The 23,991-nt window shown below is 34.1% G+C and overlaps 1 protein-coding gene across 2 annotated transcripts in view; it reads left to right on the top strand.

Moving 5' to 3' along the window:
• Nucleotides 1-2,766: 2,766 nt before the first annotated feature.
• The window catches only part of Cdh12 (cadherin 12), a 280,591-nt gene continuing 259,366 nt past the window's right edge, over nt 2,767-23,991 (top strand). For both annotated transcript variants that reach the window (XM_026393630.2, XM_026393631.2), the window contains exon 1: nt 2,767-2,997. In XM_026393630.2, coding sequence (XP_026249415.1) covers nt 2,767-2,997 — 231 coding nt within the window. The remainder of the gene's footprint in view (nt 2,998-23,991) is intronic.

Genomic DNA, 23,991 nt, shown 5'->3' on the forward strand with positions numbered 1-23,991 from the left:
TGCAACCTTAAAGTCAGTATAACCTGCATTATAGCTGGACTAAACTTTAAATTATTGTTCAAAAAACAAGTGATCCAAGTTTTAAATGTATTGGAAATATACAACAGAAAACATTTGTTTTGAGTATTGAACTCAGATGTGAATGCTTTCTAAACTCTGAGTTTCAGAACCTCACATCTCAAAAAAAGTGGAGGAGAAAGATTTCGCGGAAGTAAGAAAGCAGAAGCACAAACCAATTACTTATAGTAGAAGGAGAAGTTAGAGTTCTGGAATTCCTCTTCATGTTTATCTCCCCATCTAACCTGTATGTGATAGGACTAGGATTGAGTTGAGTATGGGAAGAAACAGAACAAATGAAAAGTTAAAGTCAATAATACATTTTACAAGTTAACATTAGCAATTTAAACTTAAAAAAACAGATGAGGAAAATATGCCTACTATGCTCATTCAAAATAGACTCATCTTTTCTCTAACCTCCTAATGCATTGTTCCTACAGACATATTTCATTTTAGGTATTTGCCTTTGAATGTTAAGAATAATATTCAGTCAAAGTTTGTGATTGTAAACTCTAATATGCGAACTAGTGCTTTCCAACGGAAAATAATGTAAGGCATAATTGAGTTGCCTATGTAAGTTTAATTTTTTATTTCTTACAGGAAATAAAGTAAACATAGATAGGTGAAATTAATTTTACTATATATTTATTTATTCTGATCTAAAATGTTGTTGTATTGACAAGTAATAAATATACAACTTAATAGTGAGATATTGTACATTATTTTTCATCCTAAGTTTCTGAAATTCAGTGTATAATTTAAAAATTGAGTACATTTTAAAAAGTAGAGTACATTCCCTTGTCACCAATTTTTTACTAAATAGCCACGTGTAAATGGTGGTTCCCATAATGGACAATGTAGGTGTAATTAATATTATAGAAACATCATTTCACCACAATTAAAAATGTAATAAAATATATAATATTTATGTTTTTGACAGTCACACTCCTTTGGGTAATACAGAAAATGCCATGCCTCTTTGTGCTTTTTATTTTAGGAATGTCCTTATAGAATACTTCCAGAGCATAACTTTTGGATACTGAACACTGCACATCTTATCTCAAGTGTAGTGAATTGCTCCCATATCAAATGTTTAAATTACAATATTTGTGAAGAATTATTTATACATTTTAATTATGATACATGACTGAGTATGTATTGGCCTTAGTTAAAAATGATTGGTTGACAAAAATTTCCATGTTTTATAGATGTTTAATCAATCCATTATTGACTTTGGTTTCAGTTCTCTTCTTTTGAAAGTATTATGTATATTTTCTGGCCTGTAACATTTTTGGCTCTTGAAACCCTCATAGGCTCTGGGCCTTGTGCCCCTAATGCTATAAATCCTCCCTGGTACAACACCATTTTCCACATACCTGCTCATAAAACACAGGAATGGTCCTATTGTAGCTTTCAGTGAAATTGTCACCTAGAGAATGACTTTATTCACCTAAGTTGTCAGGATATTTGGGTTGCCTTTTTCATATTATTGGCATAATTTGCTAATAATTATTTATTTGGCTGGATGTTTTCTGTTTATGATTTTAGAGGGACTATCTAAAGTCCCTGTCTATTTTCTTTAAACTAACATATAATGTCTTTAGTCACTGAACATTAGGCAAAAGTAAAACAAAACAAAACAAAAAAAAAAAACAACAGATTATTATAAAGGAAAGTTCAAATCTCATTATACCTAAATCCAGAATGGATATCCCCTGCCACTGGCCATAGGGATTCACATTTGCTCTACACTGAACCCTATCTACAAAATTATTCCCAAACATTCAATGTTTCTAGTACAGTGAATCTGGTGAAGCACGTTTTCTACTTAAAGTTTAAAAATTCTTATAACAATATGAATTTATCAATCATTTACAGTTTAGTGAGATATTTTTTATTTATTTTACATTTGTAATTATTTTCTTTCAGTTCTCTTACTTTAGGAATCTTTATACTTTAATAGTTTGGGGGTTTTTGCTTGTTTGTTTTTCCTTCTTCAAATCTTTGCTTCTCCATCTTGATCTATTTTTCTTCTGTCAGGAAAAGTTTTTCAAACTTTGCCGATATTTTTGTTTGTCATAACTGGGAATGAGATAAGTTATACTGTCATCTTTAGAGTAGATAAAGAGGTGCTTCTAAAACCTTTAAATTGTATAAAGGGGCTCCAAGAAACAAAGGTTGATCCACCTCCAAATGTCAGTAGTGCTGAAGTTGCAAAATCATATTCTTATTGTTCACTTTTAAACAGTTATCTGTGTTCTTTCCATTAAATGATAATTAAATTTAAATATATTATTGTTTGAAGTAATTCATCTTGTTTTATTTTAATTGATAACTTTTCAAGTCTGGAAAATTTTATATAATTTATTCAACTTATAACAGTTTGAATAGCCCTGAATATTTCCCAAGATAGTACTTCAAAGTTTTTCCTTTTTGTTTCTTTAAATGTTGGTAGATACAATGACAATTTTGATGATATCATTATGAAGTCTTATTAATTTAATGTATCTTTGTTGCTCTATTTCATAGGTCCCCTTAGATGGAATATAATAAAGCAGAAGCTTCAAAAGGATTAATGCCTGGATTATCATTTCTGCAATAAAACAGAAATCTAAGTGGTGAAGACCACAGGCACCTCAATCCTGGATTCCAGAATTCTCTATTAAGCACTGGAGTTTTTAGTACTCTGCTATAGGAAAGCCTTTGCCAATGCTTACAAGGAACTGTTTATCCCTGCTTCTCTGGATCCTGTTTGATGGAGGTCTCCTAACACCACTTCAACCACAGCCACAACAGACTTTAGGCTCAGAACCAAGAGAAAATGTTATCCATCTGCCAGGGCAACGATCACATTTCCAACGAGTTAAACGTGGTTGGGTATGGAATCAATTTTTTGTGCTGGAGGAATACATGGGCTCCGAACCTCAATATGTGGGAAAGGTAATGGCGTGTTTCTTTTGACAACCACTTGATAGGAAGGGGGAATATGAATTGTGTATTGTGTATGGATGTTTTGCACAGGAAGTGAACAAACCAGTGACTAGACCACTGGACTTACAAACCAAGATTTCTCTTCCTGACTCATGGCCTGGGTAAGCTTTGGAATATCATTTAACCCCTCTTTATTTTAATTCCCCCTGATTATTTTAATGAAAATAATAAATGTGTGTGTGTATTTGGAATACATTCCATGTTTATTTATTTTGCTTCCATTTTTGTCATTCTTTGTAGAAGAAACGAAGTTAAAATATGTAAATATCATAAAAAGCCTTAGCACATATGGTTTGCAGCCAGTCTGAAATTGTTCACTAGTCAAGTCAGAGACAAAAAGAAAAATCTCCAGGCATAATATCTTAAATTGATATTGAAGTTCTTGAATGAGCAGGATTAATTCCTTCCCTTTTTATTTAAAACTTGAAACACCATCAGGATTGTAGTTCTAAAAACCTGTCTGTTTTGACCTACTTATATTTATAAACAATTTCTCTTTGTTATGTTTTGCAAGTTATTTTAAAGTTACTTATGGTCAAAGGCATAAATACTGGATCAGAAATGCGCACCATTTGATACTGAAACTAGCATACAATTTTGAAACCATATTACAAGCTTAGAGATTTTTAAAAAATAGTCAATCATAATAGTTTCAGCATGCTTGTTTTGATAATTGTTTTCCTTTTATTAAAATTTTTCCTTATGTCTAAGATAGAGATAAAATTTATCCACACTATCAAAAAGTAATTTTTCCAGGGCTGGGGTTGTGTCTCAGTGATAGAGCACTCACCTAGCCTGTGTGAGACTCTGAGTTCCATCTTCAGCACCACATAATAATGAATAAATAAAATAAAGGTATTGTGTCCAACTACAACTAAAATATAAATATTTTTTAAAAAGACATTTTTCCAGAAAAATGAATATTTTATTTTATTTTGATTTTGTGAAATTTCTTTTAAATTTTCTAAATGATTTTGTCATGAACTTTAATGAAATCAGATTAACTCTCTTGAGGAGAGAGCAAAATAAGCAAAATAAATGCAAAGACAGAAATGGAAAACAATGGTAGGAAGGCTATTTGGACATGGTTTAGAAGGTCATGTCTCTTGAACATTAAATCCTGTGAGTTTTCTGAAAATTTAAGCTATAGAGAAGCATGATTGGACTTGTGATTCCAAAATTTGGGTAAAAGTAGCATATCTGTTCATGCTCTACATTCTTTGTATTATTTTGTTTAAAATTTGCCCTTTGGAAATGTATTTAAATTTTACTGAGTAACGGAGTGAAAAATAAGTTCCAGTAGAAATTGCTGAAAATGAACATATACTCAGGATTACCACACAGTTGTATGGGTCCCAAAATAATTCGGTTTGCTTTTGTTTTTTACTGGACATTTATCTATATATAAAAGTTGAGTCCCTCAGCTTGCCATGTAAGATCCATTCTGGGTATTTAGTTTCAAATAATCTTACAAAAGAACAATAGTAACAGTAGATACCATGGCATTGTTCAGCTATCTCCTTGACAGCTGCCTACTAGAATTCTGAGTCTGGGTTTGTAGCCCTGGGATGACCTTCTAAATGCAATCCCTGGATTTGAAACCGTGGGTTAAGCAGAAGATCATAGTGAGTCCAAATGGTTAGAAAAACAGTGAGGCCCAAAGAGTTCCAATTTAAAGATGTCCTTCTAATATAACAGCTACCCACTAGAACCATAGGAAAAGAAGGGTCTTAGGTAGTTTGGAGAAGGTACTACAAAGTTCTGATGTCTCTGAGGTAATTGCTGAAAACTTCTGCTTATACAATTCTGCAATAGGACCATATGATGTAAAAACCATTAAGACGTGTTTAGATAATTTCATGTACTTTTGGTGCACTTGCTTTTTTTTTATTTAACTCAAAATAAAGATGGAGGTTTGAAACCCAGTACAAATGAATGCAAGGCAGAGCTCCAAACCATTTTTTCTAAGCTCTGCTTATGATAGATGATATATATCACATTGAAATTCCTGGAAAATGCCTGTAGAGAAGGTACTCTCTATTTTTAATTAGATCAGACTCACAGACTTTAGTCACAAGAATTAGAGATAATAAAGTCAACATTTTAACAAATTAATGACACTTTGTTTTTTTTTCAAGGTAGAATAGTTTTTTACCTACCAATGATCTTAAGTTGTATTGGAAACGTTAGGTTAACTGTCCAAGTTCTTATTTGGTATTCTGGAATTCCACCATTATAATTTTATGGTGTGAAATTTATTTGGTTCACTTAGAAGACAAGTTAACATTTGTAGATTGTATTAAAAGGAGTAGATTCAAAATCTAACCTATTACTACAATAATAGAGTGTTATTTCTACAGGTATATGGCTGTAAATTGGTAATGTGTAATAAAACCCCCTTTTTCAGCAAAAATACACTTCTAATCTAAATGAAATGTCAGTTGCCAACATTTTCTTTCCTCAAGGAAACTAATTAAAGTTTAATTAACTCTGTGTTGATACTTCTAATTTGGGGAATAAAATATGATAGCATGGAGGCCAATTCAACATATTTTATATATGTATGTAAACAATATACAAATGTATTTATATTTCTGCTCATTCTATAAAGGCTTTGAGATAGCACACAGAAAGGCAGATTATTGCCAACTATATAGAATTCAGGGCTAAGGAAAAAGGCAAATGCAAAATTGCCCACCACAATGGTCTACTGACTACTATCATTGTGCCTCCAATTTAACTTTCTTTTTCTTTTTAAAAGAAGGCTTAGTATCTACTATTGGAGACTCCATTCATTTAGAGAAAAATTATTTCCAAGTATCAAAATATGAAAGAATGATCCGATGTAGAAATTCGTAGAAAGAACAGTGTGTGGCTCAGTGGCCATTAGCCTTGTTAAAAATTGTATTTAAAGAAGCAGATGTTAACATTGATATCCTTTTGTATGAATGAATGCTCCTTTACTTTTCATACAAAAAATCATAACAGTATGTTAAATTGAACCCAATTATTTCTCAAAATACATGTTTTGTATTTACTAAAATAACCTGGGTGTGAGTTTCTATGTAGTCAAGTGAGACAGAAATTAATTTACTTTAAAAAAATTACATATTAGGTATTGCTAGTTGCTAAAACTAAAGACAAAGAAAAAAGCCTGCATCACAAATATCCACATAATTATGTACATGCATGTATACATACACAAATTAATGATAATTTGGTTGCTTACTCCAATGCAGACAATTGCATGCCTATGTCTGTGTATTTCCAAGTTTTGTCAGAGCCTCAAGGCAATATATCAAGACAATACTGACCCTTGTTTCCTCTAAGAGTAATTCTGAAAGCCAAGTTGTCATTACAGATGAATTACAGTTAGAAGCAACACTTAAATTTAAATTGTTTAAAATGGCAAAAATATAAAAATGAAACATACAGTCCCTAGTTTCAGTGGCCTCTACTTATTGAATATATTTTGATTCAGCATGCATTAAACCCTGATACACATTAAGCCTGGTGAGGTTAAAAGTAAATATGAAGTCCCCTACATTAAAATATAATAGGTAAACTTTACTGAGTGATTCCTTTGGGCACCATCTAATTGCTTCACGAACGTAAATTTATGTATCCTTTTATAACAGCATTATAAGGAAAAGTACATATGAGAAAACTGAGGTGCAGAAAGCTAAGTAATCTACCCATTGTCCAACACCCAGTAAATTCTGAAGTTAAAATTTAAAGCTGGGTAGTCTCTATTTTGCTCCATTGCACCCGACAATATCAGGGTATATAATTCTCTATACTTCCCAAAGGTGAACAATAACTTCAGTACTATGCCAAAAGCACTATAGTGGAGACAAATTGTGGGACTGGAGGGACACTGGATGCTCTGTAACTGTATCAGGAAATGTCGGATTTCAAGAAAGTTTTCACCTGAGATGAGGAAGCACCTGAGATGAGTCTGGAAAAATGATTTGACTGACATTTCCAGAAGAGGTTGTATGGAGTAAAGTTTTTAAAAACCCTGAGATAAAGTTTCAGAGTAGTTTTGATTTGCATTTTCCTGATTGCTAAGGATGATGAATATTTTTCCTGTGTATTTGTTGACCATTTGTATTTTTTCTTTAGGGAAGTGTCTGCTTATATCATTTGTCCTTTTATTGATTGAGTTATTTTTTTTTATGTTCTTCATAAACTCTGGATATAAATCCTCTGTCAGAAGAGTAGCTAGCAAAGATTTTCTTCCTATCTGTAGCCTTTTTCTTCACTTTCTAAATTTACTTTGTTGCTGTGCAGAAGCTTTTTAATTTGACATCATCCCACTTATCGATCCTTAAGTTTATTTCTTAAGCCTTAGTAGTCTTAATAAGGTAATTTGTGCCTCTGCCAATATGTTGCAGTGTTGATCCTATGATTTCTTCTCATAGTCGCAGTTGTTTTGGTCTAATTCCTAGGTCTTTGATCCACTTTGAATTGCTTTTCTTTTTTCAGGTTGATCGAAAGAAATGTAATTTCCTTCTTCTTCATACAAAGGAACATTTTCCAGCACCATTTCTTAAAAGGCGATATTTTTTTTTTTCCCAGTGCATGTTTTTAGAAATTTGCCAAGTGTCAGATGACTGTATCTATGTGGGGTTGTCTTTGTGTCTTTTATTCTATCCTGTTGGTCTTCATGTCTGTTTTAGTGTCAAGACCACACTGGTTTTGTTACTATAGTTCTGTAGTATTTATTGAGATTGGGTAATGCGATGCCACCAGCAGCACTCTTGCTCTGTATTGCTTTGGATATTCTCAGTCCTTTATTCTTTCATAAGAATTTTTGGCCTGCTTTTTTTTTTGTTCCTAGTTTTTTGAAGAATGTCACTGGTATTTTGATGGGTATTATGCAGATAATAAGATTTTCTGGGGAGGATGTGGGGAAAATGTTGTATTTCTACATATTTCGTGGGACTTCAAGTTATTTTGGAAAATAGTATGGCGATTTCTCCAAAAATTAGGAATTGACCTGCCATATGGTATGGCAATCCCACCGCTTGGTATTTATCCAAAAGAACTAAAATCAACATACTATAGTGAAAACAAGAATTCCAAAGTTTATAGCAAAACAATTCACAATAGGGGCTGGGGATGTGGCTCAAGCGGTAGCACGCTCGCCTGGCATGCGTGCGGCCCGGGTTCGATCCTCAGCACCACATACCAACAAAGATGTTGTGTCCGCAGAGAACTAAAAAATAAATATTAAAAAATTCTCTCTCTCTCTCTCTCTCTCTCTCTCTCTCTCCCCTCTCTCACTCTCTCTTTATTTAAATTAAAAAAAAAAACAAAAAAACAATTCACAATAGCAAAGTTAAGGAACAAGCCTAGATGTCTGTCAATGGATGGATGAATAAAAAAATGTGGTATATATGCAAAAAGGAGTTTTACTCAGCCATGAATAATGAGATAAATAAATTATAACATGCTGATAAATGGATAGAACTAGAGAACACCATACCAAGTGACATATTCCAGACTCATAAAGTCAAGGGTCAAATATTTTTTTCTTTTATGTGGAAGCTAGAGAGAGAAAAGAGGAATACAAAGGGAATCTCACAAAAGTACAAGGTAGACTAATAGACTAATAGAGAAGGGTAAACAAAGTGGAGGATGGTGGGAGATTATGGGTAATTACTTAGGAACAAAATCTATAAATTATTCTATATCCATGTATGATTATACCATTATGAATATTATATATACATATATATATATATATATATATATATATATTACACTGATTAAAATAATAATAACAGAAGAGAGATTAGTAGAGTAAAGCAATTGGAGGAGGTGGGAGGTGAGGAGAGAAAGGGAAAATACTAGGAATGTGATTATCATATTGTTATACATGTGTACATATATGGCATAAAAAAAGAATTCCACTATTGTATATGATGATAATGCACCAATAAACATTAAAATAAGTTAATAAATAAAAGATGCATCAAAGACAGAGAAACTGAGATGGAGATAGGGGACATTTGAAGGAAGGAAGGAAAAGGGCACAGTGAGCTTTGTATAGGAAGTAATGGGGAAAATGTGATATTAGAGTTGAAGATCTAAGAGATGGGAGAAAATTAAAAAATGTCAACTTCTATTCACCATGGACATATAAAGGATGAGGCAGATTAGAGGAACACTGTTAGAGGCAAAATCTTCAGAAATTAGTGGATAATTGCATATAGACTTTAAAGAGAAGTAAAAACATGACACAGATGTTTGACTTATTTTTTATTAGTATCTTGTAAAGATTTGGGATGAGAATATGAAAAAAAATAGTGTTAGACATTTTATTTCTTAATTACTTGAAAATAACCAGGTAAAGTTTATTACAGATACTTGAATTCATTAATCTAGAATTCGTTAAAAATATCTTGTGTACATATGAGTGGAAAAAAATCACACAAGTATGTAATATGATCTAGGAAAAAATACACAGGCAAGAGAATCCTAAATTTTAATTGTAAATCAGGTGAAGGTTCTGCTGTCATTCGTAGGAAGTAAAAGAGAAGGATAAGATAGTATCATGGAAGACAAAACAAGAAAAACGTTTTAGGAATAACAAAAAACAAAAATGACAAGCTCCACAGGTCAAACAAAATAGTTACTGAAACAAGTTCATTTTATCTTGTGATTAGTGAGCCAGAAATGACCTTTACCAAAATGATTTTCTCTAAGGTGCAAGAGAAGCAAGGTAAAATAAGAGATGCTCTAAGGGATCCCCTATATTCTACATATACTTTCTTCCATTGTAGAGTAATAGTCCTGTTACCCCTTAGTAGTTCAGATTGATCATCCCAGCCACCACAGTAATTCTCTTGCATTTTGTTTCAGAGGCATGAAGATCCCCTAAATGGCTGGGGCCAGCCTTAATTTGTGGTTCAATGAAATCATGTTTTGCACTGGTGCAGGCATTCTTCCCTTTGAAATTAAGATCCTTAGGCCAGCAGAGCAGAGGTTAGAGGGTTAGGAAACAATATTTTGCCAATGGGTCAAAGTATGGTGCAGAATAGTGGTGCCACTTCCGTTTACAACCTGGAATTCAAAAGTGGTGAATCCTGGCTCAGTACTGATTACTGTGGGAATAATAATAGCAATGTGCATTGTAGCTGACACAGAGCACATACAGCCTCCTGGAGAACCATGCCTAAACTACAAAGTATTGCTGCCTAGTTGACATGATAAACAGCTGTATCAGGCTGGTGAAGAACATGATAAATCAGTGAATTTCATGAGCTTGTGCCTATTACTAAACTTTATTTACTATGAATTGTTTTCCATGGTCAGAATCAACACAATATGGAAAACCTTTATGATGGATAAGGTATTCCACAAGTCCACAGATGGTAGTTTGAGCAGAAACATTAAATGATGGGAAGGAAAAATCTATACCCACTATAAGTGTCTATTCAATAAGAACAAAAGTTGACTCTTCCATGATGGTAGTGGTCAAGTGTAACCAACTTGCTACAGGGTAGCTAGCTAATCAATTCAGTAAAGGGTTCATTCACTGTTAATCTCTGTTGCTGTCAGATTGGGCCCTCAACAAGTGCCTGTATCCAGTTCAGCCTTCGTGGGTAGACATCCACATTGTTATTCCATGCAGAACCTCCATCTCTTCTGCCATCACCACTTTTTTTATGATCCCATAGGGATGTAACAGGAATGGCTGGAGAAAGAGGCTTACTGGTATCCACAGAATTGATCATCCTATTGAGTATTACAATATTTCTTTGCTGATGTAACCCATTCTGTGAACATTTGCACACAACACAAATATCTTCATGTTTTTTTTTCTTTTTTCTCTTTTTTTTGGGGGGTAGGGGGGGAGGGTTGGGAATACCCAAGAATAAACCCAGAAGCACTCAACCACTGAGTCACATCCTCAGTCTTATTTTGTATTTTATTTAGAGACAGGGTCTCACTGAATAGCTTAGTGCCTTGCTTTTTTGCTGAGGCTGGCTTTGAATTCACTGTTCTCCTGTCTCACACTCCCAAGCCTCTGGGACCCAGGTGAGTGATACCTCACCCAGCTTCATTTTTTCCTTTGTACAGAAACATCTAGCCATAAAACTCTTCCCTAAATATGATTGTGATCAATTTTATAATCACATCCCTTTTCTAATCACATACCTGACCATTGACTATGGTCAACAAATCAATAAATTATTTCATGTCCAGCAATTCCTAATTCTAAGCAAAATTAAACACCTGATTCTGTCCTGTAAGTCTGGTGCCTGGAAGGATTGAACTTCACTTCTCTCCTTCAGTGGTGCTCTAGAAAGACTATAACACTATAGCTGTTCAATATCAGGGTCATCTGTGTATTATGGGTAACCATCTGTAAACCAGGCCCAAGTCTTTACTTCTTCTTCCAACTGACCTTAGGAAACACCCCATGAAGTCATGGGTATAGTCTTGGAGAAAGATGATAATTTACCAAGAGTGGAGCCCCTGAGCATTTTAGACACATTTTCATGTAAATTATTTGTGTCTTTACTGCTGCTTAAGCCTAATCTCTACATACCACTGTCATTTGATTACACAGAAGTATTGTACCTAACAATTGAATGGACTTCTGAGTCAAATAGTGCAATGTTCACGATTGCATAGGACACATGATAACTTAGTGTCACGTGGCTAGGTATTTAGCCTTACTGAGGCTCAGTCGCAAGTCATAGTCTGTTTCTCAACAAGAGAGTAGGTATTCACAGAGGGAGGTAGGGTTTTGTTCCAAATTATTAAGGTTTTTTTGCTTCAGTTCACCAACAGGGAATTGACAGCCAGCATCCCTATCTGCCACTGATAATTCTACCACCAATGCATCTGCTGAATAATATGGCTCAAGTGGTATAATGAAATCATATGGCAGCCTGGACACATTGCAGAGCCTTCATTTGTTCTGGATCTCACTCTAAATGAGCAGCTTTTGGGGTCATGGTAAATGGGCCAAAGTAACCAAAAATGAGGACTATGTTTCTTCCAATATCCAAACAGGCCCACTTTATGGTTGTAGGAGAGACCACACATAAGAATTTGTCTTTCATATTAGCAGGACTTTCAACATGCCTCACATGATTAGGCTATTAGGAACTCCACTTCAATTTAAAGCCCTTGAGTTTTTGTCAGTGTTTTTGTTTTTTTCTTGTATATAATGTACCCCATTGATAAGTAAATATTTTGTCAATAAGTCTGAAGCAGTTGCTACTTAAAGCTCATTAGATCTAAACAATAAAAATTTATCAGTGTGATAGGCTAATGTTATACCTACAAAAAAAGATAGTCAAGTTTCTTGTGAACTTAATTATTATATAGGAATGGAGAGTTGATATATCCTGAAGGATAAAAGAGAACTTGTATTGCTGGCCCTGACAGCCAGAAGCAAATGGCTTAATGGAGTTATTTACTCTCAGATATAGAAGAAAATGAATTTGCTATATAAATAGCTTCATACCAGGTACCAGGGGATACACTAATTTGTTCAAGCAATGAAACCACATCTGGTACAGCAGTTACAATTGGAGTCACCACCTGTTAGAGTTTATGATAATCCATTGTCATTCTCCAAGACCCATCTGTCTTCTTCACAAGCCAAAAAGGAGAATTTCATGGGAATGTGGTGAGAATTGCTACCACTGGATGTGTCAAGTCCTTGGTGGTGCTGCTAATCTCTGCCATTCCTTAAGGAGTTCAGTATTATTTTTGGTTTAATGTTTTTTCTAGGTAGAAGCTATTCTGTTGGCTTTCACTTGGCTTTTTCTGCCATAATAGCTTTTATTCTAGAGTTCAGAGAAACCATTTGAGAATTAAGCCAGATATTGAATATATCTATTTCTGTTATACATTCTTCACCTGGGGAAATAACCACAAGATGGTTTTGGAATCCACTGATATCACTGTGAAATAGACTTGAGTCAAGACCCATTTTTTTCCCCTTAAAATCATAGCCTATACTAATTAGTGACATTTTAGGTCTTCTGAACTTAGTGTTAGTTCAGAGCTAGTGTATAGCAATCACCAAAAGGTTTTATTATTGCCTTCTCCCCAATGTGCAGTCAATCTGGTGAAAGACTTCATCCCTTTGGAGAAAGATGGGAGAAAGATTAGCAGAATGAATTTTTTGGATGTGTATGATCCTTCCTGAAGGGATCCTGCCATGTCTTTATTCAAGAGGTTCTGAATCTCTAAACTTACTTTAGGTAGAGAATTTAGAGAGGGGCAGTGATTACTATGTGATGTGTTAGGTTTTCTACTCACTTGACCTAAACTTTTCTGATTATAGAGATAAAAGAATAAGTTAATAGGCTTCCTATCTATTTCATTTATAGGAACAAGATGATCTTCCTATCAATGCCTAAATATGTCATGATTCATAACAATCTGATGGCTCTTTTGACTCCTGTCCTTTATAAGTACCTAGGTACTATTTGCTTTTTGGACAATGAGTGCTGTCACTTGGCCTCCATCATTCAAAGATCTGATTATTCTTCTTGCATTCAAGTTTCCTAGTTTATGGCAGCAGGTACATTATTGCAAGTTTCATTCTACAGAAAATATTGATCACTGGGATGCAGGCACTCCCTTCACAAACTTATTTCTCACAATGGTAGCAAATGTGTGTTGTCTGGATCTCCCAGGATGAGTGAGTAGGTCTTAACAGAAAATTAATCTAAGATTTTAATCTCTGTAAATCTCTGAACCTGTATAGCACAGTAAACCAAGGCATTTACTCATTGAAATTTATTTACTATGGGGAATATTTTACTTTATGTTTCAGCCAAACAAAGAAACAAAATATAAAAATCCTTTCTACTCCCCTAACTGAAACACTAAATTCAGAATTTTTCTTAGTGAGCTCTTGTCCATAAATTCAGCTCAATCCAACTTTATGTTCTTTTCATATTATCCCACAACCTTACTATCTATTTCCACATTTATTCCCCAAATTTCTGGCTATAAGAATTAGAAAAATTGAGTAGTTTCTTTGCTTTTAGCGCTCTTAGATCTTATGGTCCCATCCTATACTTCATATTTAGGGAATTTTGGGGCCTTGACTCTAGTTATAGAACCAAAAATAAAGAGTGGCAGTGAAAGTGAGTCCCAAGGACCCTCAGTGGTCTCTCAAGGCCATGGCCTCAAGGAAGGCCATAACACTTTTCTTGGAAAATGGAGTTTGATTTACTCAGTTGAGGTGGATAGGCTGATTCTACTGACAAAGACAACTCATCAGAATGTAGGGGCTTGATGTCGCTAGGTACATCAGGGTCTTCCTGCACACATCTAGTCCAACATACTATACCCCACTCCTTCACAACCATTGCATCCACTTTGATGGCCAACACTATAAGGTTGGAAATTGAATTTGAATTGTAATCCAACCACTCAGGATGGAAGTCCAGGTTGTTTTTCAATAAAAACAGTTCTGTGGTAGAGGAAATAAGGATATTTTGCAGACAACAGAAGACACCTGGGATTAAATCTTTTAGCACATCCTTTACTTTCCTACCTTTTTCAGTGACATTAAAGCAAGCAGACAATTTTAGTAATAATAATTAATTTAACAAAAGTATTTATAGTATCTTACATATGGTGACCTAGATCCTTGTACCTTATAAGGATTTGATTAGGAGTATCCAACAGTGACAGTATCACATTATCCCAGGACTATCATAGCAATATTTACTACACACACAGGATCAGTATTTTCTTTAAATATAAGCAAACTAGAAAGCTTATTCCAGAAACTCCAGAATCAATTCAGAGTGTCAAAATTAAATGTATGTTTCTTTTAGAACCATGTAACAAAATCTGCATTTGTCAGGGTACTATAGACGAACAGAATGAACAGGAAGTAGGGTGTTTGTGTGTGTGTGTGTGTGTGTGTGCGTGTGCACACACGATAAAAATATAGAAACAAAGAAATTCTTCTAGTGTAATACTTTCCTGCTTAGATGAGGTCCATCAACGTTAAATAGGAAAGATAATTTACTTTACTCAAAGTCTATGAATTTAAATGTCAATCTCAACAATAATAACAATGAAACACTAATATAAAACATCTGGAACAATATTTGAGGAAGTTACAGTTAACCATTACAGTAAGTTACCATGACAGTAATTGTTGGGTGTGTGGGACACTCCCCCTTCTCAGAGAACATCATGGAATCCTTTATCCCACCCCCTCCTCTCCAAAGGGCACCAAGCCAAAGAAGAGCGCCAAATTCAAACGTTTTCTCAACTAATCCCTGCAGGACACAGTGTCTGCTCACTGATCCTGAGTCATCCTGCCAGTCATCACCTGCCACATCCTCCTAGGCAACCCTTCTTAAGCCAAAACTTATAAGCACATGCTCTCTTCTCTCTGCCTTCTGTCTCTTTCTCTCCTCTCTCTACTCTTTCTCTTTCTCTCTGCTCTCTTCCTCTGCTCTCTCTTTCTCTCTGCCACTCCTTTTCTTCCCCTTTGGGCATCCCCAAATAAACCCCAATAAAATCTTGTGGTTGAATCTCCATCTCAGGTGAGTCACTTGCCTTTCAGTAATAATAGATTCAATGAAATGCTAACGAAGATATAACTAAGTGGTCTAGCACAAGAAAAAAAGTGCTGGTTTATTCTCAAACTTAAAGGAAGCAACTTTATAAAAGATTTTAAGATGGTGGAACCAATAAGAAATGTATGATTGTTTTCCAGCAAAAATCCCAAGAAAATAGGGAAAAGGAGCAAATAATTGGATTGATTCATTGTTGTGTGTATTGCTAGGGTTTGTGTGATGGAAAAAGGCCACTAATAAATGAGATGTCTAGGGGAAAATGCACTGAATTTACTATAAACAAATATTCCAAAGATGTGTGTATATGTGTGTGTGTGTGTGTTTGTGTGTGTGTGTGTATTTTTTCATATGTTCAGGAAGGCAAGTTCAAGATAGTGATAGAATTTCACTTGGTGTATAATAATATGTATATATTGGTTTTGCATTGGTTAAAAAAATAATTCGGGGCTGGGGATGTGGCTCAAGCGGTAGCGCGCTCGCCTGGCATGCGTGCTGCCCGGGTTCGATCCTCAGCACCACATACCAACAAAGATGTTGTGTCCGCCGAGAACTAAAAAATAAATATTTAAAAAAAAAATAATTCAAACAGAAGAAGTATGGTAGTATACTATAATAGAATAATTGCACTGCAAAAATAATTTGTCCATTCGGTGTTTCTTCTGATTCAACACTTCATATTAGAAAGGACCCATATTTATAAACTTTGGACTCAACAAAAATGGAAATTATATTAGAAATTATACTAACTCTAAAAATACAGTTTTCATAGTACAATATTTAGTTTATTAATCTATCTTTGTCATGTTGCTTTTTCAGAAGTTTATAAAATAGCTTCTTTATGCAATTTACTCCAAAAATGTGAACTTTTTATAAAATATTTTTAGTTGTAGATGGACACAATACCTTTATTTTAATTATTTATTTTTATTTTATGCTGAGGATTGAACCTAGTGCCTTACACATGCTAGGCAAGCACTATTTCACTAGCTATAACCCTATCCCAAGTGTGAGCTGTTAATATCATAATTAATCTTGTTCATTTAAGATGCAGTAAAAAAAAAAAAACTCAGTAAAAAAACAACTCAATCATCAGACTCTGTCTACTGTTTTACGCCACTACCATTCAAGTGTTAGAGTTCCCTGAGTTGAAGAAAATGGAAAGCTCAAATGTTATTTTTGAAACACAGAGAAAGGAAACTTTTATATTGCTTGATTTTTCCCAAAACTTATGCATCCCCTTGACTCCTGCCTCACTTGCCTGAGAGCTTTGCTGAAAATTCAAGTGTCCTAAATCAAAATTTTTTTTTCAAATTCGTTTTTCTGCCAAGTAGGTTGACATTGCTTCTCATCAAATCATCTTTACTACCTGCTGTTTCTGCAGCAAAATACCAGAAGTAGCAAATTTATCTTCTTTGTTAAAAGCCTTTTTAGATAACCCTGAAATTTGAGGGTACAATTTCATTCTTAAGTATGTTTTTGAATTGTATAATCTCTTCTAATTTGAGGCCATCTTTGAAATAATTAAATTTAAATATGAAAAATAACAATATATTTGAGAGGAAAATTGCTTGAAATGATATTTGAGCAAAATAATAACAGCATACAGTACATAAAGTTCTCAAATATTTGATATCCATTTTATGCTAATTATTTTATGTACTTTAAACCTTGTGCCTTGCTTCTAGCATGGTAGTTGTTTAAAAATAGCTCTACCATAAAGATTCAATGTATTTTTTTAAACTGAATTGGCAGGACTTTGAATGAAATTCAGCTATATTTAAATCGATATATGAATCACTAAAACCATCATTTCAAAAATAACCTGGAAAAAATTTTGAGCACTGCCTTTTCTTTTTCTTCCTTCTTTCTTTTCCGCTCTTCCTGCTATTCTTCCTTCCTACATTTAATTATCTTTCAATATTTTCTTCCCTTTCAATCATTTATCTATAAGTGTCCTCCTGATAGTTACTTTAAAAGATGAGATAAAATTCAATTCTAATTCAAGATCCTGTAATAAACAGCCACATGAAAGCACTTACTTAGGCAAACATTTTTCAATCCGTATCACTAAGTGATATCACATTCATTAATTGTATTGGCATCAAATTAAGTGCATTCATCAGAAAATGCATAGTAATTATTTTTTTTATTTGTGCTCGTACCCATATGGTGTGTTTGTATGCATGCATGTGCATGTTTCAAAAACCATTTCTCTAAAATCTTAGCTGAATTCTTTTGAAAACAGTACTGTTTGTAGACTAACATTTGAAACTACAATGTGTATATTATACCAGGTGAGAAGAGACAAAACCCAATGGAATGTTTTGATAAGAATCCTAGGAAAGCAAAAAAGTCTGAAAGTTTCACATGAAAAATAGGAAATGCTTGAGTGAACTGAATGATAATGATTTTGAATTTAATGTTTTCATCTTCTAACATCATTGAACTCATGAATATATGCCACAGTTATACCACTCAGACTTATACTTAAAATATGAATGTACTGGCAAAATTTAATCATAGCATATACATGTGAAAAATAAGAAAATTTCTGTTTCCTGACTCTGAAAAAAGAGAAACCAGTATCAAAGAAGTTATCATCCATCTATCTATGTTTCATTATTCATAAGGCACAACGTAATTTATTGCTCTTGACATTTAATCAATGTAACTAATATATGAAATTTTTATTAGGAAATCATTATTGCTTGTATCTTAAACATTTCACAAAGACCATGAGCTAAGCCTTAGTCTCCAGTGTGTGCCACTATGGGAGATAGTGAAACCTTTAGGAGCTGGGGCCTAGAGGAAGGAGTTGGTCATTGAGAGTATGCCCTTGAAAGGTTATTTGGATACCTTAGTCCCTCCCTCTTTCTCTACTTCCTGTTCTTCATGGGTTCAGCAGCTTAAGTTCAATGGAATTTGTGACATTATGTTGACAACATACTGCTCCTTATCATGATATTCTGTCTCACCACTGGCCCCCAAATGATAGAGCCTAGTCACTATGTGTTTCAGTTAGCTTTTCACTCCCATGACCAAAACACCTGACAAGAACAATGCAGAGGAAGAAAAGGCTCATGGTTTCAGAGGTCTCATTCCATGGTTGGCTGACTCTGTTGCTCTTGACCTTAGATAAGGCAGCCACATCATGACATAAGGCTGTACTAGGGGAATCTGCTGAGCATATTTTAACAGTGGAAAAGAAGAGGGGGTAGGAGAGAGAGAGAGAGAGAGAGAGAGAGAGAGAGAGAGAGAGAGAGAGAGAGAGAGAATGAACCAGGAAAAAGATATAGTTCAAGAACATGTCCCCAGTGACTTTCTGGTCATATCCCACTTGTGGACAGTAATCACCCATTAGTCCATTCAAATCATTAACCCATCACTGAATTAAACAACTGATGAAGTTACAGCTCTCAAAATCCATTTTTTTCACCTATGAACATTGCTGCATTTTTTAAAAATGTGAGATTTTTAGGGGACATTTTAAATCCAAACTCTAATAGAATCCTTTGCTATCCTGATCCACAGTACACCTTTCCTCCTTATAAGTAGATTACTTGGGTGTTTTGGAAAACAGCAATGAAAAGCTAATACAGAAAGCATATTAGTTTTTACTCAAAGAGATGGCATAAGGGTATTTCCTCTCCAACATATATTAGTATAACCACCTTACAAGAAACTTTTGACAAAAACTCATTCTCCTTATTACACAGTGCTCTTTTTGATAATTTATGTCACCTATCAATAATTATTAAGTTTCATGAATGCTTAAAGAATACAAGTGATGCCTACATCACAGAAAATAAACTTTGTTATCCCTTACAGCATGGAAAGCAACATAATATCAGCATAATGGAATCAGTTCCCATTTCAGTGACTTCATAGGAGAAGTATTCTGCTAATTCTCATATTCTATATTTTACTGAACAGTTATAATGTCTTCCTTTTGTTTGAAAGAGACAGTCTGATTCTTTTTCAAGGATGTTTGTCACATAAACATAATTAATTAAAAGCATAATCTTAAGAACATCCAGTGCTTTCTATAGGAGACCTGCATGAATATGAGAGACCTATGAAGAATTGTACTCAGACATTATTGAGTTGGTCAATGTTTTGCTGTTGTGACAAAAGTACTTTAGAAGAACAAATTCCAGGAGAGAAGATTAATTTTGGCACATGATTTCAGAGGTTTCCTTCTATGGTAACCAGCTGCCTTGCTTTGTCCCAAGGTGAGGCAGAAAATCATGATGGAAATGCACAACAGAGGAAAGTTTTTGAGTGCACAATAGCAGAAAGAGTCAAGGAGGAGGAGAGAAAAAGAATCTTGAGAAAGGATATAGTCCTCAGGAGCATACCTCTAGTGACATACTTCAACCATGGTCCACTTGCCAACTGTTTCCACCACCTCCCAGTAGTACATTCAGCTACCAATGCATTAATCCACTGATAAGGTCAAATCCCTCATGATCCAATCTATTCCAAAAAATAACACCTATGAACATTCCTGCATTGGGGACCAAACCTTCAGCCTTGAAACTTGTGGCATATTCCAGATCAAAACCCTACTAATTTAATATTAATTTGGCTTACTAATGTGATACTGTATATTGCACTAGCTTTTAAAAGTTAGAAACACTTTAAGTAACTCCTACTGATTAACATAATTGCTCAGTCAGAAGTCAAATTAGTGCCTATTCTTTCTTTTTGTGTTACTATACATTAAGTAACACAAACCAAAAAAACAAAAGACAAAAAAACATATTCTTCTAGTGCTTATATCCCTGCCTGGTATATTCTCAATCTTAGAATTACAATTGCATATATAACAGAGGAATGTAATGGTCTATAGGAAGAGGAATTCTAAGTGTCTTCTTGATCTTGAGTGATGTTTGTTAACATAAATTAAACTTCTTCTCAATAAATACAATCAGTACAGAATTTGTACTTGTTTTACTATCTTGAGGACAAAAGTTAGCTTATGATTCATGCACTGCATATGAATAATTGTCTTGGATATAGTTTCTTCCTAATTGTGCTGATAAACTCAGTCCTTGATTAAAATGTAAGAATTAATTTTTCATCATTCACAGTGATTTAGTATAAGAAGTAGAGCACTCATATCAAATTAAATTTCTCCTCATTTTACTAACTCTTCAATATTTTTGAATTTTAAAATATTCTGAGACAGTTTGAAAGATTTACAGAACTTTACAATATCTTCATTCATTTATCATAAATAAGATGAAATTGTAATTCAATGTATTGTTTTCCAAGTGATGGGCATTGAAATAGTGCAAAGATATTCTCCCATGATACATTAAGGGCTGAAACAACAATTTTATGTTGAACTGAGCAATGAATTCGTACCAGGAGAAAAAAATATAATTTAGTTGTTGACCACATCAACTACTTTTGCAAATATTTAAAATAGTAACTTCTGAAGCCCTAAATGAAGAAGTGTTATAGTTTTTAAAATAAGAAATAAATAAATAAAAATAAGAAAACCTAAATGATAAAGTAATAAAATAATTAAATAAAAATATTTTAAAAGTAAATAAATATTGTTGCTCTAATTGGAAAATTTTCCTCAAAACCTTGAGGAATCAGATATCAAAGTAAGATGACAAAGAGCATTGTAGAAACTTCTAAAATGATATCTGAGAAAAGTCTAGATATAAAACCTTTATGTGTCAAGATAATTATATATTCATGGAAAGAGAATATCAAAGATTAGAAAAGGAAATATTTTGTTTTCTTGGGGGAGGGGGGTGCAAAGAAAGAGGGAGAGAGGAGAAAGAGCTATAGTGGAGCTTCCTGCAAAGTTCTAAACATGTGTCTCCTGGAGTGTGGAGAGGGATGGAGAGTTCTAGTCCTCCCAACTGGAAAATCTGAAAGGTGAGAGACAGCCTACTCCAGGATCACTACTTTAGTAGGAGGCTATAAGAAGGTGGTTGGGTTGAGTAAATCTGCACTTCAAAAGTTTACTGGGTCAAAGGGTTACACAGATGTTTCTGGTGCCTTATGCAAGAGAGAGCTTAAATAAGATGACACTAGCTCTTGTCCAACAGAGCCTACTAGAAGAATGAAGATTTCAATAGGTATTGTTGAGTTACTAGATACTGTGTAAATAAGAAGCAACTTTCAGATGATGGCAGCCAATTTATAATGATAGCAATTAAATAAATATACCAGTATTTTCTGCCTGAATTTTCTGTCCTCCCTCCCTATATTTCAGTTTTGGGGAGCCAGAACTAAAGGTTGGTTAGTAGAGGTAAAAAGGACAGAGAAAAGAAGAGTTTAATCATACCCTCTCCCTGGTATCCAAACTTTATACTGTAATAAGTCCTTTTTGCTGGAAGGACCCTTGTTGAAACTAAGTAAAATTTAGCCTCCTTAAAAATTCCATGGGACTGGGCTTTGAAATAATTAAATTAAGACTCTTTTTGATTTAAATTAGTCACAGGACTTTCTATTTCTGAAGAGTGATTAGAATTTTCAAGACATTTGACAAGATTTTATGTAGTCGCTGGAGACTTGTTCTGTTGGGTGGATTATGAAGAATAGGCGAGGAACAAGACAGTGTTGTTAGGATTTCATGAATCCTGGCTATTGTCTAAAACAATCTACCTTATTTATATAAAAAAAGATTGAAAATACAGCTCTCCCAGTCATTTTCTACTTCAATTAAAATGTTTTGAGCACCAGGGTAAGGATAAAGCTCGTTGGTTAAAGTGTTTGTGTAGCATGTCCAAGGCCCTGGGTTCAATCCCCAGCACAACCAAAAAAGAACAAAATGTTTTGAGCACCAAACTGGAAAATATTCAAACACATCTTTTTTATCGATTTCATGATCATGATCACAGACTTTCTAAAATTCAATTATCCTTGGCTTCATGAATGTCTGTAGATTAGAACGTTGAATGTTTCCCTTGTTCCTATAGCTATACTCAGATGGTGCCAAAGAAGCAGCACATGGAAAGTAGCAATAGTTTAATTTTTATCAAATAAATGAGGAGGCATTCTGTCACTCAAAGTATCAGAGTCTCTCACCTCATTTAATGGCTAGCTTTTAAACGTACATATTTTTCAAAAAGTGAGCTACAAGATAACGTTTTAGGTAAGCCTTTTGTTGTTGTTGTTGTTCCTTTTTTTCTCTTTCTTGATTAGGGAAGTGCTTAAAACACTTAAAGAAGGAGCAAAACAGGATAAAGTGTCTATTCTAATAGTAAAAAATCAGCAAACATGACATGTATAAAAATGCCACCAGTTCTCTCTTTGTCTAAATAGTGTCATTAAATACTTCTGGCATTCTTGAATATACTTTCAACTGTCATAAAATTTCTGCAGGGGACACACTTTTATTGTGAATTTTTTATTATCCCTTGGTTTTCTAAAGGAAACAGTTGTACCAGAGAGAAATTTGGCCACCTTACTGCATTTATGCAAATAGAACTTCATTATTAAGTCAATGAGAATTCATGTAAATGTTTTGTATTTTTTCATTAAATCCAATGTTTACAAATATCTGGGTCTGTGGATAATGAAGCACCGACCCTCCATCTGCGTGGATTGGCAGTGAAAGTAATAGAAATTAACAATTCCTGAAGAAATCTCTACCTCAGTTTCATTGTGACTAAATACACTAGATAGACTAACAGACCAATCAATCCCTTCCCTGAATTCATCCTTTTTTTCCCCTCAGGGTTCTGACACTGAGTTTAATTAAAATCCAATAATATATATGCATGCATGTTCAAAATAAGTGTCTTTGCTTCCTTGAAGATGCTTCTTTGCTTCTTTTGCTCTTGCTCCTGCTGTCCTTTCAAGGTCTAGAGTTCCAGGTAAATATTTTAGGTAATAAAGAAAAATAAATGTTAATTCTAGCCATTCAATATAAATTTGTATCAGAGATTGGTAAACTATGGCCTTCACCCCTATTCATACTGTTGCCTATTTCCGTAAGTGAAGGATAATTATTATACAACACTCATTTGTTTGCATGTATTTTTTTTGTGCTTTTGTAAATTTTTATTTATTTTGTGATAAGTTCTACATATTTTTTTTATTGGTTGTTCAAAACCTTACAAAGCTCTTGACATATCATATTTCAAACATTAGTTTCAAGTGAGTTATGAACTCCCATTTTTACCCCAAATACAGATTGCAGAATCACATCGGTTACACATTCACCTTTTTACATAATGCCATACTAGTAATTGTTGTATTCTGCTACCTTTCCTATCCTCTACTATCCCCCTCCCCCGCCCCATCTTCTCTTTCTATCCCATCTACTGTAATTCCTTTCTCTCTTTGTTTTTCCTTCCAATTCCCCTCACAACCTCTTTTATGTAGTTTT

This window comes from Urocitellus parryii, chromosome 1 (assembly GCF_045843805.1).
Source record: "Urocitellus parryii isolate mUroPar1 chromosome 1, mUroPar1.hap1, whole genome shotgun sequence".
Lineage (NCBI taxonomy): Eukaryota > Metazoa > Chordata > Mammalia > Rodentia > Sciuridae > Urocitellus > Urocitellus parryii.